The 17171-nt window shown below is 49.0% G+C and overlaps 9 protein-coding genes across 9 annotated transcripts; 4 read left to right on the top strand and 5 right to left on the bottom strand.

Moving 5' to 3' along the window:
* Positions 1–87: 87 nt before the first annotated feature.
* On the bottom strand, positions 88–2075 carry AKAW2_60311S (uncharacterized protein; the record flags this gene model as incomplete). Its single annotated transcript, XM_041692422.1, has 10 exons — positions 88–422; positions 489–704; positions 760–845; positions 903–1043; positions 1092–1461; positions 1514–1611; positions 1659–1720; positions 1768–1822; positions 1868–1931; positions 1979–2075. 10 exons carry the CDS (start codon positions 2073–2075, stop codon positions 88–90), a joined length of 1524 nt encoding a protein of 507 aa, XP_041545809.1.
* A 534-nt stretch (positions 2076–2609) lies between these two features.
* Positions 2610–4160, top strand: AKAW2_60310A (NAD(P)/FAD-dependent oxidoreductase; the record flags this gene model as incomplete). The annotated part of the gene is made up of 4 exons (XM_041692421.1): positions 2610–2841; positions 2898–3187; positions 3256–3832; positions 3895–4160. 4 exons carry the CDS (start codon positions 2610–2612, stop codon positions 4158–4160), a joined length of 1365 nt encoding a protein of 454 aa, XP_041545808.1.
* A 127-nt stretch (positions 4161–4287) lies between these two features.
* Positions 4288–5150, bottom strand: AKAW2_60309S (uncharacterized protein; the record flags this gene model as incomplete). Its single annotated transcript, XM_041692420.1, has 3 exons — positions 4288–4426; positions 4487–5048; positions 5111–5150. The coding sequence occupies 3 exons, from the start codon at positions 5148–5150 to the stop codon at positions 4288–4290; spliced, it is 741 nt and encodes a 246-aa protein (XP_041545807.1).
* A 468-nt stretch (positions 5151–5618) lies between these two features.
* On the top strand, positions 5619–7023 carry AKAW2_60308A (amidohydrolase family protein; the record flags this gene model as incomplete). The annotated part of the gene is made up of 3 exons (XM_041692419.1): positions 5619–5854; positions 5909–6016; positions 6078–7023. 3 exons carry the CDS (start codon positions 5619–5621, stop codon positions 7021–7023), a joined length of 1290 nt encoding a protein of 429 aa, XP_041545806.1.
* Positions 7024–7336: 313 nt separating this feature from the next.
* AKAW2_60307S (uncharacterized protein) lies at positions 7337–9199 on the bottom strand (the record flags this gene model as incomplete). Its single annotated transcript, XM_041692418.1, has 5 exons — positions 7337–7725; positions 7787–8134; positions 8184–8404; positions 8457–8757; positions 8818–9199. 5 exons carry the CDS (start codon positions 9197–9199, stop codon positions 7337–7339), a joined length of 1641 nt encoding a protein of 546 aa, XP_041545805.1.
* A 284-nt stretch (positions 9200–9483) lies between these two features.
* Positions 9484–10539, top strand: AKAW2_60306A (SDR family NAD(P)-dependent oxidoreductase; the record flags this gene model as incomplete). Its single annotated transcript, XM_041692417.1, has 3 exons — positions 9484–9761; positions 9815–10230; positions 10301–10539. The coding sequence occupies 3 exons, from the start codon at positions 9484–9486 to the stop codon at positions 10537–10539; spliced, it is 933 nt and encodes a 310-aa protein (XP_041545804.1).
* Positions 10540–10671: 132 nt separating this feature from the next.
* Positions 10672–12448, bottom strand: AKAW2_60305S (uncharacterized protein; the record flags this gene model as incomplete). Its single annotated transcript, XM_041692416.1, has 5 exons — positions 10672–11293; positions 11342–12058; positions 12121–12195; positions 12248–12342; positions 12407–12448. The coding sequence occupies 5 exons, from the start codon at positions 12446–12448 to the stop codon at positions 10672–10674; spliced, it is 1551 nt and encodes a 516-aa protein (XP_041545803.1).
* A 354-nt stretch (positions 12449–12802) lies between these two features.
* On the top strand, positions 12803–14919 carry AKAW2_60303A (Zn(II)2Cys6 transcription factor; the record flags this gene model as incomplete). The annotated part of the gene is made up of 4 exons (XM_041692415.1): positions 12803–12862; positions 12964–13058; positions 13112–13991; positions 14041–14919. 4 exons carry the CDS (start codon positions 12803–12805, stop codon positions 14917–14919), a joined length of 1914 nt encoding a protein of 637 aa, XP_041545802.1.
* Positions 14920–15189: 270 nt separating this feature from the next.
* AKAW2_60304S (uncharacterized protein) lies at positions 15190–16387 on the bottom strand (the record flags this gene model as incomplete). Its single annotated transcript, XM_041692414.1, has 3 exons — positions 15190–15249; positions 15306–15659; positions 15716–16387. 3 exons carry the CDS (start codon positions 16385–16387, stop codon positions 15190–15192), a joined length of 1086 nt encoding a protein of 361 aa, XP_041545801.1.
* Between the last annotated feature and the right edge of the window lie 784 nt (positions 16388–17171).

Raw genomic sequence — 17171 nt, 5'->3', positions numbered from 1 at the left:
CCGCGTTATTAAGTGCTATTTCTTTATGATAGTGAGAAACGCGCAAAAGAGAGCCTGATCCGATAACCTAGAGACCAAAACCCTCGCTCACATGGTATATCGAAAATAAACATTGTTCATATCCGTAACATCCTGCGCCCCCAACTCTCTACCCCGCCGTTCTTGCTCCTCTTTAGAGATGCCCATGCTCTGTACAATTCGCTCCCTGCGTCGATTCTCCCACATATACCAGCCTCTCCAGGCAAGAATAACAATAACCTCGAGAGCGAAACACACCGAGCACGCGATCGTTCCCGAGACATATCGGGGCGCATCTTTGGTCTTGAATACCTGCGCACCAGCCATGTTTCCGGCGCAATAGGCAATCAACGTCATGGCAGAAACGACGGATCGCTTCGTTTTACCTGCGACATTGGAGGGGACTGGCCGGATGTGACTAATTAGTAACAGATCATTATGAATGGCAACAGGTAATTAGGTGAACATACTGAGACTCCAACCCAGGAAGATAGCCATAGAGAAGACAACTGTCATCATAAACATTCCCCACTTCACCCATTTGTATTGGGGTGTGTTAGGGAGGAGGGACATCACTAGGAGGGCAATGAAGGGAAGAATGCAGCAGACAATCATGACCCACATGCGTTGGTTTTTAACTTTGCGAGTGTACAATCCAACGATGAGGAAGCTGACTACGAAGGCAGCTGGGGCGAGATACATAATTAGTATAAGTTCAAACTGGGATTAAGAGGGCTATACCATATCGGGGACAGCCGTAAAGCATGGATTCCCATTCACTAAAGCCAAAGGTCTCGTACATGAGGGAGCTGAAGGTTGTGATGCCTCTGTTCAAATAGGAGTTTAGATAGACCATGCCATGGGGGAGCTGCGTATTGACTTGCCCGTTGGGAATATTGCCAAGGAAAGAATTGGCGAAGGAAAAGTAGAGTTGTGGGTCTTTGAAGGCTTCGATAACTTGTGGCCAGGACCACTCTTTACCCGTCGTATCCTGACCAACTTGGTTGTCCAGCGTGCGGGCGGTCCTGTCATGATAAGTATTCCGGTGGCGATGGAGATGGGCCAAAACCTACGACATGCGTTTTTCATCCTCACTTAGCCAGCGCACTTCGTGTGGGCAACCGAGCAAGAAGAAGGCGGCTACTGCACCGGCCAGGGTAAGCGAACCTAGAAAAAGTGAAATGCATCTCCAGGCCTCTATACCGCCGTGGGCTTCAACATGTCTAGCAATGGCGTATACGATAAGGTTACAGACAATACAGAAGAAGCCCTCTGACGACTGCCAGAAGAGGGAGCGATTGGCATGTTCCTCGGTGCGGTACCAGACACCTGTAATGTGGAGGAAGCCTGGAGATATATTGCTTTCGAAGAAGCCTTGGAGGGCACGGAGGGCCATCAACTGCGACCAATTTTGTACGGCGCTGATACAGATAAGACATATTCCTGGAAAATAAGTGTTGGTCAACTGCAGTTATGGAATGCCTGCATTACTTACCCCAGCATGTAATATAGATGGATAGGACCAAGCCAACATTGAATCTTTGTAGGAGATAGACAGAGGGGAACTCTCCGATAAGGTACGTAAGATAGAAGCTGCAGTCACGTTTAGTATGTTCTGTGTGTTAGGAATCGTTACTTACATCGTGGTCAGCCATTGATATTGTTGGCCGTGTAGATTCAAGTCATCCTCCATCCCAAATATCTGGTCTTGTCAGCAAGTGCATTCATTTATCAAATCAAGAAACTTACTGCTTGAATACTAGTTGAGGTCTTGTCTACCTGCTGTATTCCGTAGAAGAAGAACCTGAACCGTTAGACAAGCCTTTCTCAGACGTGGCTAAGCACATACATCATTGGCATGAGGTAGTAGTCGATCTTCCGGGTCAATTTCTTATATTGTTGCTCAGTATAGTCTGCATAATGTCAACAACATCCAGGTGTAGCGAATGAAGTAGCGTACCAGACACTAGAATGTCCCCAATCTCCACATTGGTAGCCTTGATGACGGGGTCGTCATTCTTGTCAGTCGATTTTCGGTCCATGTCTGATACGTCCATGTTGAGAGCATGTACGTCTCTGTTCTGTGAGAATCATCAAAGTGTACAAGATTTTCAGAATCGCCCCTATATCTAGATGAGAACTTCATGGGGCACAACCCCTCAAGTGCTAGTATCAGATAAACAGCAATCGCTATCTGATAAGGAAATCAATCTGCCCCAACGTGTCCCTTAGCTATCCAATAGCAGTCTTTCAGTATCCTAGTTGAGAATGAGACGGTTGTACACTTTGGTATGCAATTCTCAAGGCCGAGATGGCCTTCCCTATTACATTCCTACTATTAACTATCCCTAAGTTTTCCCCTTTCATACCTCAGCGATAATGACCTTGATTGCCAGAGATAATCGGTTAAGCCCGAGCGAGCAAGCTTCCCCACCGCGATAAGCCGAAAGTGGAGTAGAGATCGGCCAACTGTCCGCTCCCATCTACCCCTACAGTCGTATATACAACACGGCCCCAAAGCATGAACCTTCAACCCCGCGCGAGACAACCTGCATTTTCAGTCAATCATCCGTGCGCTGACAAAAACAAACATGCCCGCTCCCGTCCCCAATTCCACCACCCCCTTCTGGCGCACCCATCCCCATCCCCTCGATCGCCACCGCAGTACCCCAGACCTCCCTACTGAATGCGACATCCTCATAATTGGAGCGGGCTTCGCTGGAGCAGCCCTAGCACATTTCCTCTACAAGGGCAACGCCTCGCCGCCATCAGTGGTAATACTTGAAGCACGAGAAGCATGCTCTGGAGCTACAGGTCGTAATGGTACATTCATCCCCTGCCCCTACCACAATCCCATCGCTCACTAACCATCCAACCAGGCGGGCATCTCAAACCAGACGTCTACTTCAATCTCCCCAAACATATCAAAAAGTATGGTGTCAAGGCCGCAGTAGAGGTAGCCAAATTCGAAGCCTCTCAAGTCCACGCTGTAAAGGAGCTAGTCGAGACTGAGAACATCGACTGCGACTTCGTCCTCACCCGCGCGTGCGATGCAACGCTGGACGAGAAACTAGCAAAAGAGATTGAGACTGCCTATGAAGAGCTAGTCAGGTCAGGTGTTGCTGATCTGAAAGATGTACATTTTACGCCGCGCACGGATGCCGAGCGAGTGCGTCTACCCCCCCTCACTCACTCACCTTTCGCCCTACAGTCATACTGATTAGTTACTATACACAGGTATCCGGCGTCAAAGGTGCTCTCAACTGCTTTACCTTTACAGCAGGCCACATCTGGCCGTACAAGATGGTAATGCATCTCCTCCAAGGTGTCGTTAACCGAGGCGCGAACCTCCAAACCATGACCCCTGTTACGTCTATCGATGAGAGCCCTCTACCCGATGGTCGGTGGGTAGTACGCACTGAAAGAGGGAACATCAAGACAGGGAAAATCCTTCTTGCGACGAATGCATACACCTCTCATTTGGCTCCGCAATTCAAAAACCACATTGTCCCGGTGCGTGGGATATGCAGCCGCATTGTCGTTCCGGAGGGCAAGGTAGCGCCGTTCCTACCCCAAACATACAGTATCCGTTATGGGCCGTCCATGTACGATTATTTGATCCCCAGACCAGACGGGAGTATCATTGTTGGTGGGGCCAAGACAAAGTTCTGGACGGATACGAAGCACTGGTATGATGTTGTGGATGATGGGAAGTTGATTGAGCCTGCCAAGACGTACTTTGACGGGTTAATGCAGAGACACTTTGTTGGCTGGGAGGGGAGTGAGGCGTACACGGATCGGGTGTGGACGGGGAGTAGGTTTATCCTCTTTTATCATTAATTCTCTCTGGGGCAAGTATTTACTGACTGTGTCTAGTTATGGGATATAGTTCTGACTTCATGCCATATGTGGGTGAGGTGCCTGGGAAGCCGAATCAAACTGTTATGGCGGGTTTCTCTGGACATGGCATGCCGTTGATTCTGCTTTGCGCGAAAGCGGTTGCGCGCATGGTGAGGGATGGTGTTGCGTTTGAGGATACAGATGTACCATCGGTGTTTCGGGTGACGAAGGAGAGATTGGAGAGTACGAAGAATGAGATTTTGGAGGGGTTGGAGAAGGAGGATTTCTCGAGTAAGCTGTAAGTAGGGTATGGCAAGATGCGGTCTAGCTTATAGCGGCAAGTATTATGGCTTTGTGAGATCAAATAGCAAGTTGTGAATATTTTCTGCTTCCAAATCAATGATAAATGAAGTACAGAAGATAAATCTTTCAATTACTTTGCATCGCAGCAGTAGCTGTAATAATCCCCTCCGCCAGCATAGGCAAACTATCCGCCTCCACGTCCATCTTTCCGAAAATGTCCGAACACTTTTCCTTCTCCCATAAAGACACCCATGCCCCTTTGAACCTAGGCAGTTCAAATTAGCACACCATCAGTTCCAATTCAAATAGTACCGAGGGCACTCACCCGCACCGCTTCGCCGCAGCCGCATCCCACATATGCGCCGCCGCAAACCAAGCCAACGACCCTTCCCCCTTAAACTTCTCCAACAAATATTGATACGACTCTGGCGCCGGCTTACCTACTCCGATAGTGTCACACGAGACAAAGTTCTCCTCTGGGAACTTCACTCCACCTTCAGCAAGATACCCAGCCACCCGGGATGTATCGCCCGACGTCAGAGCCCAAACAGTGAACCCGGCATCCCTAAGCTTCTCAAAACACTCAGATAGCCCCGGACGGACTTCCAATCCACGATACGATGCAAGTAGATATTCGCGATCCTCGTCGGTGGCAAATTCACGTGGGTTCATGATCCCAGCTTGCCATAGGGTCCTGTAGAAGATGGAACGGAATACATCGAAGAATTTGACGTAGTGGGTTGAGAGGCTTAGATAGGTGTATTCCTTTTCGCCGGCTTCCATCCATGCGTAGCCCAATAGCCGGGGGTTGATGTTATAAGTGCGCAGCTTGTGGCCGAGACGGGAGTCAATTGCTGAGAAGAAGGCGTCGTAGGAGACGCATGTTCCTGGGATGAATGTTAAAATCAGTGAGGAATGAAGGGGATTATTTCGTTAGAATTGGATTTACCTACGACGTCGAAAACGACGTGTTTGTTTGTGGTTTCCATGTTGGTATAGGATATGAGACAAGTTTTCTTGTGTGTCAATGCATGTTACCAAATATTTTCGTTTAATGATCACAGATGAGCCCCTCACACGCATTGGAACTCCAACAGATGAAGCCCTTTCGGTGAACTGCCGCAAAAGCGAGGAAATAGACGGGCTAAGCCGATACTCGGGCTGTGACAGGGGACGACCCCCACTTCAGACTATCTTATCACCGAGGAACCCTATCTCTCGAGCGGGGTCACACAGACTCCGGATGATAGCCGATAAACAAGCACCGCTGCAGGGATGCATGAGTCGCCACGTCAGCTCGGCGTTTAACGACTGCCTGCATACTGCCTGCGCGCTGCTGCGACAGTCTATGCCCATTATGTCCATTACCCCTCATTCAGCAACTTGCATTCAGAAGCTTCTAATGACGATGAAGTTTCCCGTTGTTGAGCTGGATACATGTGAGGGTGGACTACGCTATGTCTCACTTCACGATTCACACGTCGTCATTGTTCGACCCAAAGCTCAAGTTATTCCGCCCCAATGTCTCAGTCACGGTTGATCCTGTCAGTGGACTAATCGTGCGTGTCTTCGAACGCGACTCGAACACCCCATTATCGGAACTTATACAACCTGGCGATATAGACCTCCGGGGGAAGTATGTGTTGCCTGGACTGGTAGACGCACACACGCATATCTTCCTTCATTCATACGAGTAGGTTCATCCGAAGCATAAATACTCAATCGCGAGTGGTATTGACTAAGGCAGTGAGGCAGGAGCGCTTCAGCAGAAGCGCGATGAAAGCATAGGCGAGCGCATGGTCCGAGCAGTTAATCACTGTCGCACGGCATTGCTAGCCGGGTACACAACCTATAGGTGTGCATGTAACCTTCATCCCACTAAATATGAAGAGGACAAATCAACTCATCCCATTCAGAGACCTCGGCTCCGAAGGAATGCAAGACTTCGACGCCAACATCCGCGACGCCATCGCGCGAGGCCTTACTCCCGGCCCCCGGTTATTCGTAGCCACCAAAGTTCTCGCCAGCACCGGATCATTTGAATGCCGGACAGAAAACAGCGCCGGGGGCCACTGCCTCCCCTCCAGTGCTGACGCCGTAGACGGTGTTGAAGCATGTCGCCAGGCCGTTCGTCGCCGCATAGCTGCCGGTGCAGACATCATCAAATTCTTCGCCGACTACCGAAGGAGAATCATGCGATATCCTCCTGCGCAACAACACCCGTATATTGCCGGGGTCTTGCATCCTCCAAAAGAACCCAACCCGGATTATATGGTATTCTCGAAAGAGGAGATGCAAACAATCGTGGCCGAGGCGAAGTTGGCCAGGTGTCCGGTTTCTGCGCACTGTGCGACGCTTGAGGGTTCGATGGCTGCGATCGAGGCGGGTGTATCCACCATTGAGCATGCGTATTCCACTACGGACGAGATGTTCGAGGAGATGGTAAAGAAGGATGTGATTCTGGTGCCTACGCTGGCTATAGCGGAGAGGTTGCACGCGAAGCGGTTTGATCAGATCCTGAGTGGGGTCAAACGGGCGCATGAGATGGGTGTGAGGTTGGCTTGTGGTGGGGATACAGGGACGTATCCTCATGGTGAGAATGTTCGGGAGTTGGAGCTCATGATTCAGGCGGGTATCCCGGTAGGTGATGTTCTGGAAGCTTGTACGATCGGTGGGTGGGCGTCTTGCGGTGGTGATTTGTGTGGGAGACGGTTCGGATGGTTTGAGGAGGGAGCGCAGGCGGATATCATTGCTTTGCGTGGAAATCCAGTGGAGGATCCAGGGGCTTTGAGGGAGGTCGACTTTGTTATGAAAGACGCTCGAGTGTGGAAAATAGATGGTATGCCGAAGGGGATTTTCTAAACGTTCCCTGTTGCAATATATACTAGTTACTACTTGGGAGTGGTGGCAGCTCCAAGCGTTCAGTGGATGGTCCTCAATGTAAAGCCGCAAATAAGTACATCATGGTATCTCAAAACTGCAGATGCTCCTCATTTAGCAGTTGCTGTTCCTAGCAATTCCGACAGTTGTTTACGTCTGACATGTCTATCATTTTGTAATTGAGTCCATCCAGAGTGTTGAATAAAGGGATACCGACTGCCCCCCGCTAGTTGCCTCCATAGCTTTCTCAAAAAAAAAAAAAAAAAAAAAAAGAAAAAAAGCTTCCTTATTGTACTCATAGCCTCCCCATGGCCGTTGCAGCGGTCTCCGCCATAATAGCTGCGCACTGCTCTTGCGATCGCTCAAACATCCGCTGCAAGGCCTTCTCGTCCCTTGGTATGAACCGTACCTTGAAGTCTGACGCGACCGCATTCGATGCGGTCGGATCGCGTTTATAGTGCACGTAGTGTGTATTCGGCGGACTTTCTTCATCTTCTACCATTCTGAACGAGACAATCAGACGAAGGATGGCCGCATAGAGAACTCGATTCGAAAAGTTGACCGCAGTACACATGCGGGAACCCGCACCAAAGGCAAAGTGATAAGGTGGAGGAATATCATCCTCTGCCTTTAGCCAGCGCTCCGGTCGGAATTCATCCGCATCTGTGCCATATACTGCTCTGTCTGGAACTCGACAGGTTAGCCTAAGTCTGGAAAGCAAAAAAAGCAATGTAAACACTCGTACCGCGGTTTGCAGCTTGTGCATTCACGTAGACGATGACGCCCTTCGGAATTACAGCTTTTTGGTAACTGAATTCCTTGAAGGTTTGGCGCGCCGGAAGAAGCTTGAGGGGAGGATAAAACCTCAGTGTCTCCTTGACAATGGAAGAGACATAAGCACACTTCTCCTCAGATACACAGAGTTCGAATGCTTCGGCTGGCGAGTTGTAGACACTCATTATATTTGAGTAGGCCTCGTCTTGCATGGACTGTCCCTGTTTAGTTGATAGGATGGCGATTGCCATTATGATGGTCGAGAACACGGTCTCGAAGCCTCCTGACACGAGGCCACCAAGTATTGTTTTGACATCGACTAGCGATCATCAGCCGAAGCTCATCTACATTAAACGGAAAGCACTTACGTTTTCTAAGACCCTCTTGATTATCTGTCAATAATAGTTTGGCCACACATTTCTTGTCTCCAATTCGCTGTCGAAGGCTTTCGCGAACACCATCCAACATGGCTGCTAACCATTTATCACGACGTTTGCGGACTTCAACAGCTGTGGCAGTTCTTTCTCTCTTTTTCCAATACCTCAGATAAGGAATGAAGTCTTGTGGGTTCGAGTTCGTAGATCGAAAGCTGTCAAAGTCAGAAGATACAGTGCTGAACTCGCAAAGATCAATGACCTTACCTCGCAATAGTGCTAGCATCTTCAAGAATCTGAAGCAGTAGAGGATCGGTAATAGACTCGAATCGCGTCCCGTAGCAGAACATCATCATGATATTCAGCGCAAGGCGCTTCTGATAGATATGAGGCATAATACTAATAGTCCCATTCTGACTGTCATGATAGATTTCCGAGATCATTGAAAATGTCTCTTGATCTAACATTGGTCTTAACTTCTGTATAGCCGGGCCCGTAGTTAGGGAGCCGACAACCCGTCGCTGCTTTCTCGTCCGTTCATCCCAAGGGCTTGTTCCGATCGTGGCAGCTATACATATCACTTAGAATTGGAGACAGGAATAGAAAATGCATAAGTTGTCTTACATACCCGAGGTTGCCGAAACTACCTTATGGAAGGTATAGAACAATGGGCGGTCCAATGTCGCGGACTGATTTTTGACAATCCAGTCGCGGGCAGCATGAAATGAGTTTATCACAACGGCTCGTCGCTGTCCCATTCGGATCTGGAAGACGGGCCAGCCAAATTTCAGTGACCAGATTTCTGCGGTGGTAGCGTGGTCGTTTCCCAACTGATACAGATGACCCGCCAGAAGCTCACCACCAGGAATCTCAGGAATACCTATGATTCTGGGGAAATCAACATAGATATAGTATATATATGAGAGGACCGTGATTGTAAGCACTCCTGTAGCCAGGAGACTTACAGTAACGAGGTTACAAAGCCAGAAATGGTCTATTGGAGCAGCCATAGTGGACAGGGTTGCTGGTGTGCCAAATGACTGACAACAGAGATGACTTTTGGGGTGTTGAGACAGTTTCATGGATCACCTAGCCAAGGTACATGTGCGAAGCAACTCTTATATTCCGATATGCAGGTCGGAGGAAGGCGTCGATGTGGGCCGAAACCTCGGGGAATAGCGAGCGGTTTTCAAATTATCTTAGGCCAATTCCCTCCTCATCAGGGATAAGTACAGTTGAATCTGCCATACATCGGCTAGTATTTCAAGTTTTATACTGGGCCTTCGATATTACCATGGCAAGCACTTTGCGTCTGGAAACTCTCTTCGAGGTTAAGGACCGTTGGGTCGCCATTACTGGTGCAGGTGAAGTACCATCCAAGGAGAACAATTGGCTTGATATTGACATGTCGCTATCAGCTAGCGGTATAGGTCGTATGTTGGCGAGGGGTTGTACAGTCAATGGGGCCAACACCATTCTGATAGACGTCAATGAGCGTTCCTTGGAGGCAGCTAAGACCGAGCTTCAGCAGCTCAGCCAATCTGAGGAGTTACCTCCAACCTCTGTAATCACGTCTGTTCCCCACATATATCCTGCCATGACGCTTTGTCTGAGTGATTGTATAGGATACATGAAGACCTTTCCAGCGAGGCAGGTGTCACAGCAGTCGTCGCCGCGATCAAGTCAATTCGCAATTCGGTTGATGCCCTCATACATTGCGCCGCAGTCCGTTACATGAACGATATCACTTACAGGCCTGGTGGCAGTCTGGACAACCTTGAAGAAGCATCTCTGTCTGCACCCTATCAAGGCTGGGAACAAACCTTTCGCCTGAATGTGCTTGCGCCATATTATCTGACTGCGGGTCTAGTACGCTTGTTAGGCACAGCAGCCGCGAGAGGCGACGGGCGAGGCTGTGTGATTATGCTAAGCAGCCCAGCTAGTGTGCATAATCATCAATTTGTGCCCTGTTATCAGACATCTAAAGCAGCAGTTGATCATCTTGTACGGATCATGGCGGCGGAGTTCGCAGACTACTACAGTATGCTGTTGCTGCTCGTGGCACCATTCATTGCTTCTCTCCTACAGCACTTATCTGATTTTATCTGCAGTTCGCGTCAATGGAATTTCACCAGGCATTGTGCCTTCCGGAATGACAACGACAGATGCCAATTCAAACCTCCATTTAGCGGCGGAAGCACCAGCTGGCCGAGCAGGGAACGAAGAAGACATGGTAGGGACCATGCTGTGGTTAATCAGCAAGGCGGGCGCTTTTATGGACGGCAAGGTTATCAGAGTTGAAGGTGGCAGGCTTCTTATTCTCCGAGGAGCAACATGTCATTCAGGTTGATCAGAGTAATTGCCAATAGCTGCATTTCAATTCATCTCTGTAGCAAGTCTCGACATAGCTGATTTTTCGTTCTCCCGAGATCCAAGACTCAATGGCTTGCCTGCCACCGGGCTTGCCAGGTTGACATGTGATTTAATTTCTTTGTTCCAAATTGCTATGCAAAAGGTCCGTAATAATCTGCCAGGCATGAAGGTACGAATGACCACCCTTCCAATGAGAGCAGAACAAGGTTAGGATTTCACTGCATAGAATCAAGTCTCTGAAGTGCGATTGAAAGGTCGTCCATCTCTTCACTATAGCTGTCGCTATGGAGCATCCAGATATAAGGGCCCTTGAGCATGCTGTAATCGGTGATACAAAGCCTTCATCATTGAAGGCTACTCTGTGTGTGCTCGATAAGAGCTCTGCGGCTGCCTTGACAATTTTAAGTCTTAACGTTCTCATTCCTTTCCCTTGCTGGTCGTCTGGTTCCTGATAGCAAGTCACACATTGCTTGTGCCTAACACAAGTGACTAGGAGGACAAGCCAGATTTCCTGTGACGCCGGGGCGGTATCTGCAATACCATCGGCTCCATCGATCAGGGCTGAAATTGGGCCAACAAAGGGGCAGCTTCCGGTGTCGCCAATCCGACCAGTGCCGTATATTGCTCGAAATAATTTTCTGTAGGTAGTAGATGATATATCCTCTTCTGTTGCATTATATATTGTATCCTCAATTGACAAGGTTGGCCGATTTGATATCGTCCGTAGTGACCTGCTATGTATGAGCTAAGGTAGCAATGACGATGGCTGTTGTACCAACCCTTCAATGTCCCTCAGTACACGCATTAGGCGAGTTCTCATGGGATCATGCGATACTGCTTCCCCATTGATTGTGATCTCGTTGGAAGACGAGGCGGTTCGGTTCCAGCCTAGCTGCAAGCACGTCCTTCGCGCTACATCAAGGAGTTCCCAGATAACGCCTCGAGTCGGATCGGCCATTTCGTATACAAGAAGGAGCAGAAGAGCTTTCATAGAGTCTGCGTCGGCAGAAGATATGATTGGGGCAATGAAGTCATTTGCCCACTCACGGCATGTATTGGCGAACGGTTTCCAGATTGGCTCTTTGTACGACTTTTGGGTGGCGGAAATAGCGCAGGCCATAAGTATCTGGAATCTTCGCGTTTCAGGCAGCTTCCGTAGGTGCATGCCATCATAGCTCAAAATTCCGACGTCCAAAATGTCATATTTCGGTTGAACAAGGCGATGGTAATCTTTTAAAAGGCCACGCACCGCACCGGGGGTAAGTGTGGACCTGTCAAGACGTGGAATGTCTGGAAATGAGAAGCTTTCCTCATCAACAGTCATCTTGTCATCCGTTTCCTGGCTTTGTGAAAGTACCACGAGTGTGACCTCGACAATGCGTGATGGAAGTGAGAGGTCAATGTATAGGTCTTTACCAGAACCGGGCATAAGAATGAAGGAGGAGATTGAGGAAAGCTTTGTTGGGATGCTATGAGGAGTAGTCTCTGTTAGGCCACTTTCGCTCTCCAGGTCCCAATTAGCTTTATGCCGAGTGAAGTAACAATAGTGTGCTTTCACCTTGATGAGATCTGAGAATTTATTGCCAATTCAGAGTTCAGCTTCTCGATTTTATCCTGCAATGTCTTGAGATAGCTATCTTTAATGAGCTTTCGGCTGATTTATTGTTGGGTTTTGTCATGCAGACCATCGGGTGACATCTACTTGTAAAGCTTCATCTCGAAAGGTACATTCCACATCGTGCTTAGAGCAGTTTGCGCATGCTGGAAGCAAGGAGTCGCACTGGAAGAATGTGCGTTAGTCTACTGTTGGGTGACGATGGCGATAAGGGAAGGGTAATAGGTACCTTGATCCTTCGGCTTCTGCAACGGGTACAAGTTGGCAGCATCTTTTCAAATGTTGTGCCCTCGTCGTCAGCGACCTTTTTGCTTTGAGACACGTTTAGGGTGTCTTTACGCACAGACCACTCCGATTGATCCCAATGTCGTTTGAGAGAGTCGAATTGAGTGGACTCGAGGCAACCCATCCAATTTCAATCTAGCATCATCACGGGGTGTTGTCATATTACGCTAGGCCTGGATGGGTTAGATAGACGTAACTTGCTTTGAGACAATTGGTTGACTTTGTTCCTTATCAGGTGATGCGGGGAAATATGTGACTATTACTAGATAAAGTAGTTGTTCTGTTTATCTTCCATCATTCTTGCGACTTCATATTGTCTCATGCACGTTGGCCGCCCACAATGCCACGATCTAGGCGCTCGACTAAAGTATGCTCACGCTGTCGGAAACGCAAGACGAAGGTTCGATACCTTAATTAGTACTTTGTTCCAGTTATTCTTTTCGTTGGTGTAATACGCATGTGACATTCATACTCCGTCTCTAACACGACGATGCACCATAGTGTGACTTCATCTTTCCAGCATGTACTCCGTGCAAACTCGCAAGCTTACCTTGCTTGGGCTTTGATCCCAGCTCTAAGGAGGCAGTCCCAAGGAGGTATGTATCTACATCTTGTCTGGGATCATCTAGGACTGATTACGTGTCTCAAGCTTTGTCAAGTCACTCGAGGCTCGGGTCGAAGAGCTCGAAGCACAGCTGCGCTCATTGAACGCCGCCTCCAGTAATGTTCCGTATCTCATCACGACGGCCGTTGCGCGGGCTACCTCATCCATTGGCATCCCCTTTCAAAACTCGTTTCTCGGCTCTAAAGCCTCATCTCCATTGTTCTTTCGACCTTCCTGTCCCCCTTTGGCAATAGCCCGGGAACGGGTACAATATAATCCTGAGAAGAATTTGAACCTACAACATAACAGTTACAATCATGGGGCGCCGATTAACTTACGTAGTGTTCCATTTTCGGCGATCAACCGCATGATTCGAAACTATGTTGACATCCACCTGCCCCAGTACCCTTGCGTGTCAGAAACTATGGTAAACGAAATACTCGACAGGATTCAGCGTCAGGATTTGAAGGACCCAAAGGCACTACCAATCCACCACGTGCCCACTGATGCTGGTTTGGGGCATTTCGAGTATTTTGTATTGCTTATCGCACTGGCAATTTCTGCCATGACATTGACATGGAAGGCCGATTATCAAGCTCGAGCGGCTTCAGCGTCTTTTTATAACGCGGCTTTGAAGCACCTACAGGCCATGAAAGATCATAGCGAAGTACAGGCACTACAGGTTTCTTTACTCTTAGCTCACTATGCACATATGTGCCCGGAGAGAGTAGACAATTGGACATGCATTTCCAACGCTGTTCGTATTGTCCTCAATCTGGGGCTCTATATGGAGTGCAATCAACCGATTCAAGGAGAGCCCTGTCAGCGAAGCGTACTATTTTGGGTAGCGTACGGTATGGAGAGGTCATTATGTACGAACCTCCGCCTTCCACTGTCATTTCCGGAGGAGGCAATCACGGTAAAGGTAGGTCTCTCAAACTCTGAGACTCTTTGAGAAACTCATAGAAGGCTAGCTCCCCACAACAGAAAAGGCAAACCTCAATCCGGGTCACTCCACCAGTAAGCCGAGCAAGATGTCTGTGGCTTACCATATATGTCGATATCGTGCATTAGAAACAGAGGTCCATAGAGTGCTTCACCTGGAAGAAGACTTACTCAAGTTCGGCAGTAGCACGATAGAAGACTGGATTGAGAGCATCACCCAAAGACTGAAAAGGTGGTACGAGAAGGCACAGTCTTACACACAATATGATATGCTTGAATTCAAACATGTGCAGTTTCACCATCTCATGGCGCGCATCCACCGGCCTACGCCCCGTCTTAGATTGAGAGGTCCAGACAACTGGAAGGCTGTGCTAGATGCATCATCAGTTTTGATCCAAGATTACCTCGCTCAGGAGCGGCGTCGGAGGCTATTCTATCCTTGGCATGGGGTGCACATTCTCTTCGAAACTGCAGTAATCTCGCTCGAGGCGTGCTGGTCAGCACGAAATCATGAGCCGCTACAAGGTAGAGCTCATAAGATGTTACATACCTCGATCCCTCAATGTCTTCAGCTTCTCACCAACATCGGTGAGCGCTGGAGCGAGGCAGCCGTATGTGCTGATCGGTTAAGGCCGCTCGCTGATAATGTCAGGACCGCTCTCACAAATCCTGACACACTGTTGTTGGCCATGGTTGATGAGAGTATTATCACGGCAGAGATACTTGATTTACTGTTCACGGACGGGCCATTGTCATGGACCCGAGCCAACTGCGGAGATATCCTATCTGGTCTGAGCGACAGCGATCCATTGCTAAATAGCATGGCGGATGACAGTCTTGAACTGTTCTCGTGGAATCCCGAGTGGGATATCATGCCTGCTGGCTCAATCCAGGGGTATGAGCTTTAACCGAAGTTATCACCTCTACTACCATGGTCGTTTTCTTACGTCGTTTTCTTTTCATCGATGAGTATCATTACTCCAACATACCATGCCTGATTTGATTGAAAGGACTTTCCGTTCCTCGCTCTAGCATGGTCGCGCAACGAGGCAGATTTATGTTAAGTGGCATCTCTCGCTGAACTCGGAACTCATGACCATGTAGAGATACACAAAAGAAATACGGCAACATATATCATTAGACAATTCGGCCCTCCTGGCATAAAGGCCTCAATATTCTCACGTAATCGTGTGGACAATACCACGACCAAGTTTCTCTATCTGGCTACTATACCAACTCTGAGAAAGGAAGTAATGTCAGCGAGTGGCACCCCAATCACATGCATCTCACTTACACTCTCAAGGCCAGCCCCAACCGATCTGTTGCTCAACATCTTGAGTATCCAAGGCTGTTTTATCTGTTGCGTGACAAGCCGTGCGCTCTCTTTCGGGACATCTGGGTTCAATAGAATGTCATTCGGTAAAGTCGGTTTGAGGACTGCTGGACGCCCAATTCCAATCATGTCGCAGTCCCCATCTGTCAGTGCCTTCTCCATACCAGCTCGGGTACGGAAACCGCCCGTCACCATCAATGGAGTCCCTGGGAATTGCGCTCGGATAGCGCTGGCGAACTCCAGGAAGAATGCCTCCCGAGCCACCGTCCGAGCGGACTTTTCGGGCTGTCGAGATGGCGTGGAGGAACTCATCATCTGGTCGATTATCAGTTGTGCAACCAACCACACACCAAGGGGACAGTTCATCCTACCGAGGGATCCTCGTACGACCCACCACTGATTTCAACAAAGTCCACACCCGCCTCAACGATCAGCTTGAGCTGCTCAACACAGGCCTTCAACGCACTTTCGGACTGATGGTCAACCGAATTCAGCTTTATCCCCACGCAGAAATCCGCAGGAACCGTTTTGCGAATCGCACGAATGATTTCGACAATAATCTTCACACGGCCAGCCGGCGAACCGCCATAGCTATCCGTCCTTAGGTTCGCCGTAGGCGACAGAAACTGAGACAAAAGGTATCCATGTGCTGCATGCAACTCCACTCCCTGGAACCCCGTCTGTGATGCCAACCGACTAGTATAAACGAACTGCTCAACCACATGGTCGATATCCTTCTGGGTCATCTCCCTCGGTGTCCCGAAAATCACCGCGCTCGCGACCCTATCCACGATTCTCGAACCAATGTTCAGCGGTATGGGACTGGGCGCTACATTCTTTGCAGTGAGACACCGCGAGCCCGCACCCATGGGCGATTGCCTTCCGGGGTGACAGATTTGCATGACTGTCGGCGTGCCATGTTTCGTACAAGCAGCGGACCACTCGCTCCATCTGCGGATCAGCTCTGGTTCGATAGCTGGGTTTGGTGCAAGGTCATGCGCATCTCCAAGGTACATTCTATCCACTTGGACGTTTCCTATCATAAACGTTCAGCGCATTTGTTCACTGCGAACGGGAGACATTGCATGGCACTCACCTGTCAGAAGCATACCCCATCCACCGCGTCCCCACTCGGCATAAGCGCGATTATGGAGCTCTGTAGGCAGGTTATCACCGTCAGACATATGTTCTGCCATGGCAGCCTTCACCAAACGGTTCTTCATTTGCAGCCCACATTTGAGGGTCAGATTCTCTGAGATTGCGGATTCCATGGTCGGTGTTCTCAACCAGATTTTAGACTTGAACTGTGATAATATGAATATCAAAATAAAATCTTGTCCATCGCACACTCAATTTATAGAGATAAAACACCTGTCTATCTGTCCCTGAAATGAATCATATAAGAATCCCCCCTTAATCACTAATCCCCTCCTTTCGTCTTCCGTTCCTTTCTAGAACCCTATCGATAAATCATATGTGCTCCGAGACCCGGCCCCTGTACGTACGGTACAATCACCTTGAATATCATCGAACAGCCAATGAGAATTATCACATCCGATCCCCTTTTGAGAAAAAGTTGCGAGTTCACGCTGCAGATCATACTGGCAGAATGTCGGAACTCGAATCGAGTCCCGATATGTAAAAGTGGGGTCTATCCACTCGAGTTCCGACACCCGAGATCGCTATTGCTCGCCACTGGGATTCTGACCGGGTTTCGGGCGTCGATTTCCAGTCCATAGTTACCAACCAATTATTCCCTGTATGATATGGTTAGGAGGACGGCGAGCCTCGATTTTATAACGGCCTGTGGTTTCTTGTAAAGCAAAA

Source organism: Aspergillus luchuensis, chromosome 6 (assembly GCF_016861625.1).
Source record: "Aspergillus luchuensis IFO 4308 DNA, chromosome 6, nearly complete sequence".
Lineage (NCBI taxonomy): Eukaryota > Fungi > Ascomycota > Eurotiomycetes > Eurotiales > Aspergillaceae > Aspergillus > Aspergillus luchuensis.
This window is presented reverse-complemented; position numbering and strand designations above follow the sequence as displayed.